The sequence below is a fragment of the Chanodichthys erythropterus genome, chromosome 12, assembly GCF_024489055.1.
Source record: "Chanodichthys erythropterus isolate Z2021 chromosome 12, ASM2448905v1, whole genome shotgun sequence".
NCBI classification, from domain to species: domain Eukaryota; kingdom Metazoa; phylum Chordata; class Actinopteri; order Cypriniformes; family Xenocyprididae; genus Chanodichthys; species Chanodichthys erythropterus.
Window position 1 is genome coordinate 44,022,156 of NC_090232.1, and position 17,979 is coordinate 44,040,134.

General features: G+C 38.3%; 1 protein-coding gene across 1 annotated transcript; it reads right to left on the minus strand.

Moving 5' to 3' along the window:
- Window positions 1–1,763: 1,763 nt before the first annotated feature.
- Window positions 1,764–17,939, minus strand: xpo1a (exportin 1 (CRM1 homolog, yeast) a). Its single transcript, XM_067403634.1, has 24 exons — window positions 17,372–17,939; window positions 16,366–16,495; window positions 16,152–16,253; window positions 14,526–14,598; window positions 14,135–14,196; window positions 13,773–13,817; window positions 13,514–13,695; window positions 13,373–13,421; window positions 13,159–13,278; window positions 12,687–12,815; window positions 11,920–12,078; window positions 11,625–11,822; window positions 11,401–11,539; window positions 10,744–10,925; window positions 8,588–8,744; window positions 8,171–8,469; window positions 7,804–7,987; window positions 7,610–7,716; window positions 7,319–7,513; window positions 6,071–6,239; window positions 5,011–5,145; window positions 4,498–4,657; window positions 4,315–4,411; window positions 1,764–2,654 (listed from the first exon to the last, which is right to left on the minus strand). The coding sequence occupies exons 2-24, from the start codon at window positions 16,489–16,491 to the stop codon at window positions 2,508–2,510; spliced, it is 3,216 nt and encodes a 1,071-aa protein (XP_067259735.1). The 5' UTR covers window positions 16,492–16,495; window positions 17,372–17,939; the 3' UTR covers window positions 1,764–2,507.
- Between the last annotated feature and the right edge of the window lie 40 nt (window positions 17,940–17,979).

Sequence of the window (17,979 nt, forward strand, 5' to 3'; positions counted from 1 at the left end):
GGCAGCCATGATGAACAGGGACGGTAGTTACACTTCGGTTGTTTCCGCCGGGGACCTCGGAGATGTTCGGGTCTTTCCGGGAATGTTCGCGGTCGCTCGGAGGCAAGCGGGTAACATTGTGCGAGACATCGTCTGTTTCCGCCGAGTCATCATTCAGCGCGTTCGGCATTTTTCGGAAAACTAGCAAAGAGAAAGGGAGGGGCGACCGTTTGTTACACATCGGCTGTTTTCGTCAGCTCCGCCTGCTTCCGGCCTTTCTTCGGAAATCTCGCGATTTCTCACAGTCGAGCACGTGTACGTGTGACGTTTTAATTTTGATACATGTACTGTATGATACAGTCCATTTAGGTGTAATTAATTGATTGTATATAACAGATTTTTTTTTTAAATATTTTTAATCAGCAAGAACGAATTAAATTTAAAAAGGGAGACATTTATAATGTAACAAAAGATTTATATTTCAAATAAATGCTGTTCTTTTAAACTTATGAAGAAGCACAACTGTTTTCAACATTGATAAATGTTTTTTTGAGTATCGAGTTAGCATATTAAATGAGTTCTGAAGGATCACGTGACACTGGAGACTGGAGTAATCCTGAAAATTCAGCTTTGATCACATGACTAAAATACATTGTAAAATATATTACAGTACAACAACAACAAAAAATTAATTTCGGTTCTTGCAGTCAATTATTCATAATATATATATATATATATATATATATATATATATATATATATATATATATATATATATATATATATATATATAATAACCGAAAAAGATGTAGGCTGGATAATACAAAACATGAGTTTTCATTCAAAATATGTTTTGTTTTGTTCTATTTAATATTGCAATTGATTTTGACATTTTACTTTTTACATTTTACATAATTTATGATCTATTATAACACCTAAAAAAATTTTCATATACTCTTTCAATTTCCTCATTGTTAATCCTAATTTTGACTTTATTATTAAATTGTCTATTGCTAAATATTATGAACTTTGATTTAAATTCAAAGAAAGTCACTTATCATCAAACCATTTTTTTGAAACCATCAATTCCATTTCCACTGTATTCAGAAGCTGTTCCAGACTTTTTCCCATAACAATATAAATTTGTATCATCAGCAAACAAAACCATTTTTAATTTAGACACTTTACAAATATCATTTATATACAGTACAAACAATTTCGGACCTAGCACAGAGCCTTGTGGAACACCACAAGTGACTTTCATTAGATCTGATTTAATATTATTTATTTGTACATATTCATATCTGTCATCAAGGTAACTTTTTAACCAAGAGAAGGTTTTTCCTTATTCCATATCTTTCCATTTTCATCATTAATAAGCCATGACCAGTAGTGTGAAAAGCCTTTTTTAAATCTAGGAACACCCCTACAGTATATTCATTATTATCCACTGAAGTGGAAATCTCTTCAATAGAAGTCATTTTAAATGTTGCCATTTTTACTGTAATTTTGAAAAAATAACTGCAGCCTCAGTGAGTATACGTCTTTCAAAAATACTTAAAAAAGCCTGCTGACCACTAGCTTTTGAACAGTATCGTACATTACACAAACACACATTGCTTTAATAAATCCTAAGCATTTTGTTTTCCACTGTTATTTGGAATAGGACGTTTCTTCTCAAAACAGCTTGATCCTATTAATTGCACCATCAGTATTAATGAGATACTCTATTAAAACAGTCCTATGAGCTAAATGAAAAACACACACACACACACAATGCTTTGTAAAAATAACCAACTTTATGTTTCCATAGTACTAATGCACAGCTTTACAAATAGGATGATATGAACAAACCCTTCCATTATAATGACATCCCTATGCAAAAAAAACCAAAACACTCTGAGGCTGTAGCATGAAAAAGACTTCAGTCTTTCCCATACATTGCAATCAAATGGAAAATATATATATATGTGTATATATATATATATATATAAACACGCACAACCCCCCAATAAAGAACATAGGAACAGCATCAGGACTGATCCTCAACCGTCACATTCACTTGCTGTGGTTCACAAGCCACAGCGACACGTCCCTGTGAGCAAACCTCACTTCCTGCACAGCAACTGTCCGTCTTCATCGGCCTGTCATACTGTATATTACATATTCACAAATAGATGAGGCATTAAAATGATTAGTCATGTGCTTCGAAATAGGAAAGCAAACATGCCGAACAGAAAAACTGATGCATATACAGTGGATTGATATACAGGAGATAGACAGCAACAGTTTATATAAAATGCTCTGTTATGTAAAACCAAGGAATTTGGGAGAGGTGGGAGGAGCCAGAAAACTAATAACAGACATGTCTTTAATTTACATATTGGCATGGACTGAGTGGACAAACAACCAACATCTGTATTCATTTTTCTATTTGTCCTCATTTGACCGCCACCTCTCTATACACACGCACACATTTGACAGAGGAGCTCAAAGCGCCCCGAACGAGTGTGAAACGCCACAGGATCTCATTCACACATTTCCTCCGGGAGCTCGTGAGGATTGAGGATTCCTGGGACAGACATCTGGAGCTTGTGTTTCTCCTCCTGAGCCTGACGCAAAGCTGCTTCCCTCTCCTCCAGAAACAGATCTGTGGAGTCCTCACCTGCAAACTCCTGCAAACACAGAGTGAGCGAGTGTGAGAACGCTGTTGTGTCAAGTATTTGTACATCACTTTTCAAAAGACATATTAGCCGCTTTTCCACCATCGGGCCGAACGGTAAGGAAAGGTTCCGGTTGCGTTTCCACTGGAGCCTGGTACGGCACGGCACGATTTCAAACTGTTCTAGGCCTGGAATTTCTAGCACGGTTGTCTAACAATTGTGCTGGTAGTATCCGTGAAGTGACTTCGTCCACACAGGATTTGTCTGTTGCCTGGCTACCAATTTCTCCGTAGCTGGCTAAGCGCTTTATTTGCGCGACGTAAACACAAATTAATAATAAAATTATAAGAAATATATAATCATCCTCCATAACGCGGTCGTTATTTACATCTCATAGTATTATCTACCAAGTATCAGTATTATCTAGGATTTAGAATGTTATTCAGAATCAAAAACAGAATACATGTCCATTTTAAAGGCCAGAAACTATGAATGTCACAATATTTTATTATATAATAATAACACAATTTTAATTATCAATATTAACTATTAATATTAAATTATAAACAATATTTAATACAATTATATTATTATTACTAATTAAAATAACCTGTTATGCACAATAACATCAATTTATTATCATCAACTAATGCATAACAATATTAATCATTAATACTAATAAAAACTAACAATGAGTTGATAAATTGTTACTATGCATAACAGATAATATTAATTAAAATGAAATAAATTATTATTAAAATAAACTATTAAGATTTAATTAGCATTAATATGTAATAATGAAATTATTTAAAATGTACAATACAAATTAGGTACAACAAGTATCGTGTATAACAAAGCATTTAACAAAAGCTTTTTACAATTAATACCATTAATTAACAAATATAAATATGAACATAATAGCTATTAAAATTTAAATTTACTTTAATATTTAATACAATTATGTTATATTAGAAGCCTCTGCAATACACAACTTTATTATTATTATTATTAATTATTATTATTATTATGCATAACAGCTTATTAGGACTATCAATGACTAATGTTAAAATTAACAATATTAAGCATAACATTTTAATTATTATAAGCTAGTATTATTTAACAACAAAATATATATTTAATAAAATTGTCATTAATTAAAATGCTTATACACAACTATTAACCGTTTAATAACTAATTACTATTGACTATTACATTTAATTATTATTACTAATGTAATTAAAATTATGCACTACAGCATTTAATTTATTAATATTACTACGTAATTAATAATCATTAACATTTACCAATTCAATAATTATGAGATGATGATGTTTTTATTCATTCATTCATTCATAGATTCATTCATTCTTATTCTTCTTATTCTTACTATTACTTACTATTACTTACTATTACTTACTATTACTACTACTACTACTACCACTACTACTACTACCACTACTACTACCACTACCACTACTACTACCACTACCACTACTACTACTACTACAAATTGTTTTCAACAAACACTGTAGCTGCTGGGGAAAAAGTTAATTTCCCACCCTGCTTGTGTGTGTATCCAATTCTATTGTCAACTTCTATCGGTGGCTGCCTGTGTCTTGGTTCATTACTAGAGAATAAGGAAGTAAAATCTAGCAGGAAGGATGTGACATACTTTGATCTGGACCAGGAAGTCCCTGAGGTGCTCTTTGAAGGCAGGAATGTCCTGATTCAAGCTGAACAGTCCCGTGACAAACACCTTCACCTGGGCGCTGAAAAACAAAAACACCATTGAGGTTAACACAGGACACCGACAGCATGCTGAAAACACAGACTCCATGTTCTCTGCTCTTCTTACTCTTGCAGATGTGGGAAGGCCGTCTTCAGCAGGTTAGCCACGTACTCCTGCACGTAGCCTTGATTGTTGCCCGCGTTGCCTGCATTCAGAGCTACACTGATTTTACCCTCTTCCACCAGGTTAAACATGTAGGCGAGGATGGAGGCGTGCATCGTCAGACCTGCAGTCACAAAACGCACAGATCAATCAAATACAACATGATAATGCTGGTTTTCAGTTTAGCATGAATAAAAGGCAGTTACACATGCTTTAAATGTTATTGAAAAAATTTGCATTACAGTAATGAGAATTTGGGGGCAAAATGTGTGTAATTATAATGATAAATGTACAAATAAATGGGCACAACTCCTTTTTTTTCATTATATTTTGCACACATTTTTTCCGCTTTTGATTTCCACTGGAAAATGAGCTGATCGTGTTTTCGACAGTGAGACGTGAAGCGTTTTTGTGCGAAATAACAGTTCCATTAGTTACACTGTAAACATGTCACTATCTCTCTGCCTAGCAACTGACCAGCCGTATGAGACGTATCCGTGACAACCGAGAAAATGTGCTGCAGGATGTCGCAGAAGTAGGTTTGATAGAAGCTTTGAGCTGCTCCCTCTTCCTGTGCGATGTTCTGCAGCATCGTGAACAGGATCTGAAGCCCTGGAGAAGCACAAACACACACAGTCAGCATGTTCATTTATGTTGCGTGTGGCACAGAGTAAACCTAATGTCAAACATACTGTGCAAACACACAAATGCAGGTCACAAATGCTTGGCCATTAAGAACTGCATTCAGAAACATTTATAAACACCACAATGTGTCAAATCAAGTGTAGCTAGAAGCCTTTTGCATTCACAGAGTCCCTGTTTCCACCTGGTATTAAGATGGTTTTTGGTCGATCGGATCACAAGTGGATGACACTAAATACAGGTGGTAAAAGGGTCTAAAACATTTTGAGCTTGTCCACTTTCGACCACTTTCAAAGGTAGTTGAAAACACATTTGACCTGATTGCTTTCGTAGAGGAAACGCTCATGCCACAAAAGACCATCTACTCCGCGCCTACTGACATAACACGTAAACATTATGAGAAGCGCGCTAGCCAGACAGGATTTAAACTTTGTTGGCCGAAGACTTAAGTTTGGTTTGAAGACAAAAAAAAAAAAGTTCTCTCACCATTCCTGATTTCTAACACACACACACACACACTCACAGCGCTCAGCTGGTCTTGTAGCTGTGCAGACACGAAAGCTGCTGCTCTCTGTATGTTTTTCTGTCATCTCCGGGTGCGTTTATATGTAAACTGCGCAAGCTTATTTTGTTAATTAAATAGACCTGAAAAAGCCCATACATTTACCCACCCATAGACCCTCCCCTCAAAGAAATCAGGACAGAAGTGGTTGAAAGTGGACAAAAGAGACTGATTGAAACACCAGGTGTAAATGGGACTAGGTCTCTCTCATTTACTTGTGATCAAAAACGCATCTAAATACCAGGTGGAAACAGGGCCATAGAGTAACGTAGAGTTGGCTTATTTATTCAAGCACAATTCTACTGTTGATGTAACTTTAGTCTCTCCACCCACCTGTGTCGGCCACATTCCTCATGGTGTGTTTGAAGGCCCAGATGATGGAGTCCAGAACAAGTTTGAACTGTGCGGGTGGGATGGACAGGAATGCTGGGAAACACTGGGAGTTGACAGCTTGAAGCAGGTAGAAGAAATGCGTCCTGTGCTCGGGATACTCCTCAAAGTTCTGAGATAGGGAAATAACGAGCATTAGAGTAGGGCTGCACAATCCCAAAATGGTTCCCAAATGCATTATCAACCTAAACTCAGGGTGCGTTCACACTTGTCATGTTGGTTCGATTAAAACGAACCCTGGTGCGATTGCTCGGTTAGTGCGGTTCATTTGAATATATGTGAACGCTGCCATCTGAACCCTGGTGCGCACCAAGCAAGCAGACCGAGACCGCTGAAAAGATGGGTCTCGGTCCGCTTCCAAACGAACTCTGGTGCGGTTCGAATGATATATGAACGCAACATGGACCAAAGACATGTAACCGAACCAAAAACCGGAAGATGTGACCCTAAAAAGTACAGAATCGGTACATGTCGGTTTTTCTCGTCATAGTCGCAAGATTGCCCATGACACGCATCAGACGTGCGTCTCCTCACAGCAGATCGATTGTGTGTGTGACGGAGGGATTCCAGCCACTGTTTTGACTACTTTACACATTTTATAAGCTCTTCATGAGTTCCCAGCTGGCCAAAATACCATCACATGCAGGATACGCACATTTACCTCAGCAAACGATGGCAAAAAAAATGCAAAAAATGTGATGATTCCAGCATTTCCCCCTAGCATTTTGAGCATATTCTGACTAACTTAAACATACCTGATTGGCCAATGTGTTCACACACTCAACAGATACGATCAACACTTCAAAAACGTCTGTGACGCTCTTCACCGAGCGTTATCAGTGGATATATTAGGGATCCGCTGATAGACGCCTGCTTTCAAATGCTCCAATGTGTATCTGTGTAAGCTAGGGGGAAATGGTGGTATCGTCACATTTTTAAAATTTTAGTACCGACTTGGTAATAAAGTACCTGTACTTTATACAACTCTAAGAAAACAAACACAGTGCCACACACACATTTATTTAATGAAATCACAGCTTTTGCAATGTGACAAGTGCACTAAGCCATAACTGCAATTTCAATTTCGATGAATCACTCAGCCCTGCATTAAATAGCGAGTGTGTACTCGCTACAAGACTTACATTGGTTTGACAGAAAAATCAAGATGTAAAACAAAAGAGATGGACTAACCTTGTTGATCATGTCAAGGGTGCACTCAAACACAGCATCGAATATCTTCGGGATCTCTCCTGTTATGTGAGCGCTGAGTTTGTTGACGATGGTTGCCATAGTGCTGAGCACCTCTGGTTCTCGAGCGGCTGGAACGTTTCTTTGGTAGTCAATGAGAACCGCCTCCAGCAAAGGTGGAACAAAGTTCTCTCCAACCTAAAGAGACAACAACAATGTTTTGTACTGCTGCTGTCACACCCGGCTTATTATTTTGGAATGAGCACAGACTGCTTCAGGATCAGCAGAACTAACCATCTGCGGGTCGTTGGAGCGGCTGACCCATCCTGAAATGAGCTTCAGAGTCTCTCTCTTCACTGTCCGCATGCTGCGTATCAGAGGCTGCTTAGTCACCATCTCACCTGCAGAGAAAGACCAAGGAGTTAAACGCATGTTGTCATTATGTGGAAGTTGTGGATCATGTGCTCATGTCGATGTGTGTGGCTCACCGTTGCTCTGGATGGCAGAAGAGATGTTCTCACTCAGGCACTTGTAGACGTTGAGCATGTCCAGGTAAATGCGGCCCAGCTGCAAGACGAATGGGTGACCCACGGCTTTACACGCCCTCACGTTGGTCTTTAGGATGCTGCCCAGCTGACGCACCGTCTCTGGGTCCTTCAGGATGTCCACGTTCTGATCAAAGAAAGACATCATGTGCTTTGAGTTCAGGTGCCATTCTGTTTCAATCTTAACAGAGTATAAACCCTTAAAAGAGCAAGAGAGTCCTGCTCTCTTTTGGTTTGGAAAGATAAAATAATAACCAAACTACTCACTATAAAAGTATCTCAGTGAGACTAAAATAACACTACTTCTCACCTTGGTGGCCTGCTGGATGATGCTGTCCCACACCTGGTTGGGAAGGAGCATGTATTTCTCAATCAGGCGCTCCTGGACGGTCTGGTCCGTCTGGGCTCCGATCATGTAGCCAACGGCCTCGTAGAACGTGTGCACCTGCTGCGGCTGCAGGTCACATATGATGGTGTTGATGTTGTTGAGGATCTCGTCGATGAAGGGCATCACCTCCCCCACCTGCACCTGCACAAAATGCCTCCTGCACTTCTGAGCGATCTTGATGAACGTGTCACAGGCCATGTCCTGCACACCATCATGAGTCTCTGAAAGACAGAGAGAGACTTTCCAAATAACAGAAACCTTGAGATAAAATTTGCTCTTTAGGAAAAAAAACAACACATGCATGACCAGACAAAGGGTCAAACATGATCTGTTCCTCACCGTGCATGAACTCAAAGAGCTTGTTGACGACAGTTTTGAGGAACTTCCAGTGAGCCCTGAGGAATCGTGGGTATTGGCCGACGATGTACATGATGTTGGAAGCGATGATAGCCTTGTTGTCTTTCCCTCTTTTCTGTTCACACAGACCCAGCAGATCCTGAGAGAGAAGTATATTGATTTTACTGACAAACATATAAATGCATATTTGTAAAAAGACTAAAGGCTGTAATACATGACTTTTACTAGCGGTTCTGACAAAATGTTATTTGCTGCAGTCTATTTTAAATGTTTAAATAATCCGAGTGATTTTTTTTTTTTTTTTATTGATTTGAATGAATAATTCAATGACTTACTCATAAACACTTCACTTGTTTCATGACTGGATGATTCAGCGTTTTTGAACGAATCTCTTGAAGGATTCAATGGTAAATTATTTTTTTGAGAGTCACTTGTCACCACCTGGTGGTCTAATGATGTAATGTTACAATCTTTATTTGAAAGATTTTTGTTAAGTTACTTTCAAAAAGTGATTTGCTCTATTTTGATAGCTTCAGTTGACATCAGTGTTTACATACGAACTATAAACATTTAACCCAGTACTTCAGTGATGATATAAATATTAAAAAGTGAAATAATGATACTGTGTGGTTGAAAAGACTGAAGCGGTTTCATACCTAATTTTTTTTATATATATATATATATATATATATATATATATATATATATATATATATATATATATATATATATATATATATATATATATATATATATATATATATATATATATATATATATATATATATATATATATATGACAACTGCTCTCTCTGGATCAGACCACAGATCTGAATGTTTACGGTGATCGTACATGTCAAAGGTTTAATAGACACAGGTGAATCGCTGTCATTTAGGAATGAGATCATGTGGGTGCATGAATTGAGAAACAATCTTTTAACGATTAATTGTGCAGCTCTAATGGTTACAGAGAAATATTGGGCATCATACACTAAATGACTGTATGTATTCCAGCCTCAAGTCATATCTAAGGTATGCTGAAATTAAATATCAGTATACTGCACAGTACTCAAATTAGTTCAAATGATTGGGGTCAGTAAGACTAATGATTCTGAAGTTTCTTATGTTCACCAAGAGTGCATTTATTTGATTAAAAATACAGTAATTAATACAAATATTAATCATTTTAAAGACTTTCTATTTTTTTTTATTTAAATGTATTGTAAATTAAATGTATTGTAATGTAAATTTATTCCTGTAATCAAAGCTGAATTTTCAGCATCATAACTTCAGTCTTCAGTGTCACATGATCCTTCTGAAATCATTCTAATGTGCTGATTTGATGGTCAAGAAACATTTCTTATCAATGTTGAAAATAGTTATTTTGATTAATATTTTTGAAAAAAAAAAAAAAAAAAGTTCAAAAGAACAGCATTTATTTGAAACAGAAATCTTTTGTAGCATAATGAATGTTTTTACTGACGGTCCACACCAGTAATTGTGCACCGTTATGAATGCCCGTGCAGTCATGCATATTTTACTTTTGCTTTCAAGTTAGTGCCAATTCGGGGGCGGCAATTGTTTGAATGTTGGGTTATTATTCTTAATGGAAAACACAACTAGAAAAAGACAACTAATCCTTTGCAGGTTCCCTATAAGCACTGGGTTCAAACCCAAAATATTACAAAAGTCCAAATATCTTCCGCCATCATCTTGTCAGTCAGCTCCACACTCACTAATGATGAATGAAATCTGACTCGCGCTGCATTGAGCAAATGCGTTCAGTTTTTAATTGTAGTGTCTGTTTTCTAACTGAACTAAATGATTTATTACCATTTTAAAAAATATATAAATAAATAAAACTATGTTAAGGGCCGGTGTTGTGGCTGAACACCATTAACACCGACTATCACAGCAAACCTATTACTGACACATTTTAACTATTTAATGCATCTTTGCTGAATAAAAATATTAATTTCTTTCAAAGAAACATTCTTATTTGACCCCAAACTTTTAGACCATAGACACTGCCTACTACATTTTAAATAATGTGTAAACTTTTCAGGTGCACTTGAACAATCTTTTTCCATGTGAACAGTTCCTGATAAACTCAAAACAAACACATGCTGAATAAACACCTTAATGACAGTGACAAGGAATCTCTTCTCATCCTCCTCATGCATGGCCCCACTGATGGAGCCGATAGCCCAGCACAGCGTGTTCAGGTTCCTCCAGGACCACTCGGTACCGTTCACCTGATTATGAAGCTTCTCGGTCATGATCCGCTCCGTATCGGCATAGTCCAGATGAGTCAAATAGACTGGACAAGAAAAGAGATCATTAAGAAGCTTTCTCCAGAAAGTTGGGCAGTGTGCGGTTAACCGAAGCTGCATGTGAAATTGCATACTTCCCTACTATATAGGTGAAAAACAGTATGTGACAAAAGAATTATGTCTGTGTTCACAGTACTCATGAAAGAGCAGGCAAATAGTCCCCAGATGACTTACTACTTCCGTCAAGATTCTGAAGCGTGCATTTGATGGAAACATTACTCTCCCATGAGGCCACGGGAAGAGGATTTATGAATGGCAGAGAAGTAACAACTGATGCTGGTAGGTCACATAATAATGACAACATGGCGAACGTAATACGTCTGGATTACATTCATACTATAAAGAACTTTTACTTTTTTAGCACTTGCAAAGTGCTTATTCAAACTAAGTACCTTCTCAAGAGAGTATGTGATTTCATATGCAGCCCTAGACTTTTATGCATTATAAGCCCATCTTGATTACCCAGAGTCTCTCTCATGTTTTTGTAGAGGTTAATGGAGTCTGTGTCCTTCATGAATTCTCTCACCACCTCGCCCTGATCGTTCTCCACCACCAGAACCTCCTCCGGTTTGGCCATGCGACTCACCATCAGCAGACGCACCTGAGACCGGTCAAGAACACAGACGGTTTTTCTCCTGCTACCAACAATTTGAAGGTGGACTTGCTGTACACTGTGATTAACTGACCTTGGAGAGCACAGGCAGGTAAAGGTGTCGGCGGGGCGGCACGTCAAAGTGTTGGCTGGTTGAGAGCAGCGGAGAGGTGGAGGTAGAGAAGGGACTCTCTCTGTAGAGCTCGGCGGCCAGATGGTTCCAGTACTCCAGGCAGATCTTAAAGATCTCTGTCTCCTCCACCTCAGACACCAGCAGCATGTAATGCAGAGCCTGAGCACATGAGAGACAAACAATAAGGCATGAAGGTGTGTGTGTGTCACTTTCACATCATCTCGATACCTTTCACTGTGCGTATATATGCGTGTACCTCCATGAGTGTCTCTCTGAGGTTCAGCCTCTTCTCGATCAGTTGTCCGTGCTCTTTGAGGAAGGTGCAGAGAAACAGACTGAGGTTCTGGATGAAGTTCTGCTCATCGTCTTTCCCGTTTGCATACGCTAGACGGATATTTGTGTTCAGTGGAAGCATCTGTCAAATAGAATAATGAGGGTTTGGTTTAAAAACTAATATTTGTACATTTGGTATAGTTGGTTTAACACTCAAGCAGAAACTGCACTGTTCACAAAATAATCATGTTTAATTAGTCAAATTCAAGGCACATAATACCTTTGGAAAGACCCCTTTGACATCATCAAGAGGTCCTCCAACCAGATCTAGTAATATGGCCATACGCTACCGTTTGGCTGAATTTATTTGATCAAAAATACAGTAAAAACAGTAATAGTGAAATATTATTACAATGTAAAAACCATTTTCTACAACCATGTAATTTATTCCTGTGATCAAAGCTGAATTTTCAGCATCATTACTCCAGTCTTCAGTGTCACATGATCCTTCAGAAATCATTCTAATATGATGCTTTGATGCTCAAGAAACATTTCTGATTATTATTAATGTTGAAGACAGCTAGAACAGAACAGCATTAATTTGAAAAAGACATCTTTTGCAACATTATAAATGTCTTGACTGTCACTTTTAATCAATTTAATGCATCCTTGCTAAATAAAAGCATTTATTTAAAAAAAATTAAATCTGCCTGACCCTGAACTTTTCAACAACAGTAGTAAAGTGAGTACCTGTTTGAGCTGCATCATGGTGAGAGTGAACAGGTTGACAAACTGCTCCTCGTACTGACTGACACTGACACCTGCGATCTCTGTCAGACACTTCAGCGTGACGTTCCGGAACATCGGAACATTCAGGAACTGTGGAATTAGTCGGAACACAAATGTTAAACTTTCTGGAACACAAAATAAGTGAAAGACAATAAATGTAGGAGCACCAGCTCGGACACAAAGCCTTAAGCAGAGAGCCCATGAGAACAGCCAGCGCTCCAATCATTTTCCTCTCTTTCTTACGCACTGGCAAGCTGAACCAATGACAGTGCGCCTTTGTGAGAGGAGTGACGTATAGTTTGTATAAAAATACATGAGCATTTCACAGATCACAATTCATCAAATAATTAAACATTTAACAGTAAATTCTGTGGATTTCATATTTATTGCTTATTTATTTAGCTATCACATAAGAAACCCCAAGTCTTGTTACCTTGTACACCAGCGTGCTGATGAGTTTGGTCTCAAATATGTAGCCCAGAGGAATCCAGTTCAGAAAACGAAGGAGGGTCTCCAATGTGGCATGGACCAGAGGGGCATTCTGGGAATTTTCCTGAAGAAAATAGCATTAGATCCAGGTTAAAAATGACAGGCCAGAGAATACTGAACTTGACAATTACTACTGTGATAATCTGCTTCTTACATACCATGACAAACTGGCAGAGCTGGAATATTTGGGAAAATTCGTTGCACATACTGCAAGAGGTCAAAGAGAGAGGTTGAGTAAACATTACTGCAATTAATTTCTCAACTACACCCATTACAGTCTGTAATTGTTACATGTGTACCTGTCCTTCAGGTGTTTGGCTTTGACCTGAGTCATCTGGCCGCTGGAGAAGTCAAACACCTCCTCACTGAGGAGCTTCAGGATGATCATGTTGTTCTGACACAGACTCTCACTGGTGCGACTCGCTCCCACAATGTCACTGATGAACGTGGGCCAGTGCTTCGGCCACTCCTGTTTCAGGATCTATACACAAACAGGAACACAGTGAGCCATACACCGTCACAAAATCATGACTAGAAAAAACCTGAAATGATGCTCACCTGCACCAGGATCATGTTGAGCTTTGCAATGTAAACCCCCTCCTTCTGCAAGAGCAAAAACACAAGAACAGATGCATTCAGTACAAATCAGGGTGGTTACAGTGAGCCGAAACTAATTTGTTTATTATAAGTTTTAAAGCCGTTTTATATTTGAACATTTCTCATTTTCGTTTAGTTGAAGTACTACTTACTAAATCTAATAATAAACTAATAAAAATGAGAAACAACAAAACCTTTGGTAAAAAATAAAAACTAATTTAAAATATTAATATTTACATTATACTGTTTTAAAGTACATTATACTAAAATTACACTGGTGCAATTGGTAGAAGATAATTAACCATCTGAAGCATTTTTATTACCTCTACGCTGTTGGCATCAGAGGAAGTCTTGATAATCAGCCCGACGACATACTTCTTTATTCCTGTCAACAGACAGAGCTGTCAAGTTTTTTGTGCATTCCTTAAAGGAATCATTAGGTTTTCATATTACAGTATGGTTACATAACGTGGAGGTGTGTAGTAGATTCTCCATAGAGCAGGGGTTCTCAACTCTGACCCTCGAGGTCCAATTTCCCACAGAATTTAGCTACAATTTCGCTTCAAACTCACCTGCCTGTAGCTTTCTAGTAATCATGAAGAGCTTGATTAGCTTGTTCAGGTGTTTGATTAGGGTTGGAGCAAAACTCTGCAGGATCTCGAGGACCAGAGTTGAGAACTCCTGCCATAGAGACTCGGTCATACAATCCCTCACCTTCACATTGGTTTCGTGGAAGAATCTTCCAGCGTGTTTTGATCACCGTCTCCAGTATCTGAAGAGCGTAGTACTGCAATACAAATAGCAAAGAGAATAAACATCAGTTTGAAGTGGCTGGAAAAAAAATGGCTAAAGTGCTTCCACACTTGCTTCGATTGCTCCCGCTGGACTTGTTCACATTGGGTCCGAACCGTGGTGCGTTTGCATCATCAAAGCAGCAGCCGTTTACCCCTGTTGCTTGGTAAAAGTTGCAGAATGCATAACGTTGCTCACCTCACTTTTATATTTTGGTTTTTGAAACTTTGGTTTTGTTTTCAATGCATTACCTAAAATTAAACTCCTTCTGTCTGAAAAATCTCATGACAGCTTTTTATAACCTTTCATTTGGATTATTGCAATTCTTTGTATTGCGGGGTCTCTCAAAGTCCCAGGTCGTTCGTCTTCAACTGGTTCAAAATGCTGTGGCCAAATTTCTCAAGAAAGGTTGCAAACATGATTATGCAACCCCTGTTCTGCGAGCTTTTCATTGGCTTCCAGTCCCATTTAGGATTGACTTTAAAATTCTCCTCTTTGTGTACAAATTCTTACATAACCTTGCTCCTAATTATCTGTCTAATTACCCTACACTCCCAGAAGTTTAAGATCTGCTGACCTAAACTTAGTCTCTTGTAAAAGATTAAAACGCAAAGGAGACAGAACCTTCTCGATGGTGGGGCCTAGATTGTGGAATAGCTTGCTAGTATAACTTGGGGTGTACTCACGCTAGGCACGGTTGTGTTGTACCGTCCCCCCTCCCCATTCCCCCGCTGACCTGCACTCACTTTGCACTTAACGTTCCAGGTGGGTGCACGCTTACGTCACTTACAATGCAACTTTTTTTTTTTTTTAAGCAAACAGGAAGAAAAAAGCTTTTTTTTAAGTTATATTTATGGGCCTTTATTCAGAAAGAACAGAGAGCAGACAGGAAAGCACTGGGCAGAGAAAGGGGGGCAGGATCGGCAAAGGACCTCGAGACAGGAATCAAACTCGAGTCGCTGTGAACGCATTTGCGCCGTATGTCAGTGCACTAACCACTAGGCTATCGGCACAGACAAAAAGAGCCTTCACAAATAGACTGCCTAATAGATTTATCATTTATGCTGCACAATGATTTACACTTGATTGTACTGCACGTTTCAGAGGATTATTATGGAGGCAGCTGACGTTAATGGAGGAATTTGCAGTTTTACTCACAAATTACAATTCCCGTTCATCAATAAGGTGAGAACCAGACTCGTTATAAGCCTAAATATACTCAACCTCTTCTGAGCGGGCCAGGGACAGTTAACCAAACCGCGCCCGGGCACGGTATGAAGCGATAGCTGTTCACTTCCGCGATTTAGTACAATTGCATTCATATGAGCAGCGAACCGTACCGGAGTTCAAATGAACCGTACCCCAGACCACCCAAGTTCGAAAAACAGAGTTCACCTCATCCAAACAAACTAAATTTTTAAGTCAATCGAACCTGGGTGTGCACCAAAAGTGACAGTGTGAAAACAGCCTAAGGTTACAATCAGTAGCAGGACTCAAAGAACCAATATTTGCTTGGCAAAATGTAGAAACACATTAATGTTGACATACTTTTGTCTTCATGTTCTGCGAGAACTCCAGTATGGTGTCCACTCTGGTCCAGGCATCTGGGTGGTCCTTCAGGTTGGTGAGAACTTCTTGTGCAAGTCTTTGCTAAAATGATCATAACGAAAACCACTTTTGATGTACTGTACTGCACCAAACTACAATCTGAATGCGTTTCAAAACTTCAGAATTGTCTTGGATTTTGCAAACAGACTCATACCTGAGATCCCACGTCATAGTACATGGAGTTGACCACATTGTCCAGCAGGTTGATGTCTAGCTTCTGACTGAAGTCCAGCAACTGTCGTGCTGTGTGATCCGCCAACATGGTCATGTCTGCCGGCATAGAGCTGCAGGAGAGACAAAGGAACAAGACGGACAACAACTTTTAGTTATCAAATATCAATACTGACACTTCTTTGACTCCTCATAACATTATCAAGTTGTTCATTTCAATTATTGAAAATGTTTTTTTTTTTTATAGTTTTTGCTTTAATTGACTGAAATTAACTAATTAATTGAAATAAGATATTAAAAAATTTGAGCTTATTTTATTTCAGTTAGTTGTCAATGCCATGTTTCTCATTTTCGTTCAAGTTTAAATTAAAGTACTACTTCAATTGTGAAAAATGAACTAAAAAAATAGAAACATTTTAAAAATATCTAATAAAAACAAAAAAAATAAATCAAATTCAAAATATTAATAACTAAAATAGTATAAGACACTAAATTAACACTGATACAATGGTACAGATGACTAATACCATTACTTCAACTAGTTGTTAAACCAGATCTGATATTAATAGTTAAACACTAAACCAGTGGATCACACCACGTGGGTGCACTTTTATCCACAAAACACTGCATTTACATTGAATTACAACCTATAATGACCCTGAGTGCGGTTTGGCTGAGATCACTGATGTTAGTTAAACACTGCTAACATGTCCGATCAACATATTAACTGTGTGTGGAGCTATAAAAACACAAAAAGTGAACAATTTGTGTCAGCAGATCTTTATATACACTCGTTAAACTTTTTATAAAGCAGCCCACATGCATTCTAGCTGAGAGTCTGCAGTTACGGGCAGCGATGAGGAACAAAACGCGTTTTTGTTTCTGTTTCGCATCAGCAATGTCAGCAAACCAGCACTTCATTCAACTCGCTTATCTCAGTTGTTAATATTTATAGCACACAACCATCTGACCAAACACCTTTGACTTACCTGTTTTAAACAAAACTCCTCTCTTCGCTGAAAAAAAACAATGCTAACGTGGTTTGGGAATCAGCAAACCAGGTTTAGTGTCCTGGAAATAGGCGTCGCGTCAAAACAAGATCAAGGCGTCAAGTAAAAAAATGAAAGGTCTGTTTGATTTATCTCATTTTACACGATGGCGTGTGTAAAACTATTCAAAAGGCAATTTGAGTATCTAGCAAGTTCACTTTAAATGCTAACTAGTATAGCCATACACACTACACTGCAGAGCAAACGATACGTGAAACACCCCAAAACACACAATTTCGGTGTTATTTTGAATTTTAGTCTTCAGTAATTAAGTCCGGGTCCTCTTTCAGTCAGCAGCTCGTGTTAGTTCATCTGTCTGTCTGTATGACGGTTTACAGCTCGCTTTAACAACTCAGTCCGTTTTATAACAACAACATCAATCAATCGTTAGTTTATTCTTTTGTCTATTGCAGAAAAAACGTTGTTTTAAATCAAATATCTGCGAGAGACTGTGACCCAGCTCCTCTCCAGTCTTATGCATCACACGCAAGACCGGTTGAAACCGGTTCAGACTGGCATATTCCATCTCGGTTTAGTTTTCAGCCCGT

Excerpts from the sequence above, each read along its gene's own strand:
- xpo1a (XM_067403634.1), bottom strand. The coding sequence starts at position 16,491 with ATGCCGGCAGACATGACCATGTTGGCGGATCACACAGCACGACAGTTG. Across the intron at positions 16,254-16,365 it reads ACTATGACGTGGGATCTCAG|CAAAGACTTGCACAAGAAGT; the intron begins GTATGAGTCTGT and ends TGATCATTTTAG. Across the intron at positions 13,696-13,772 it reads TCAACATGATCCTGGTGCAG|ATCCTGAAACAGGAGTGGCC; the intron begins GTGAGCATCATT and ends GTTTGTGTATAG.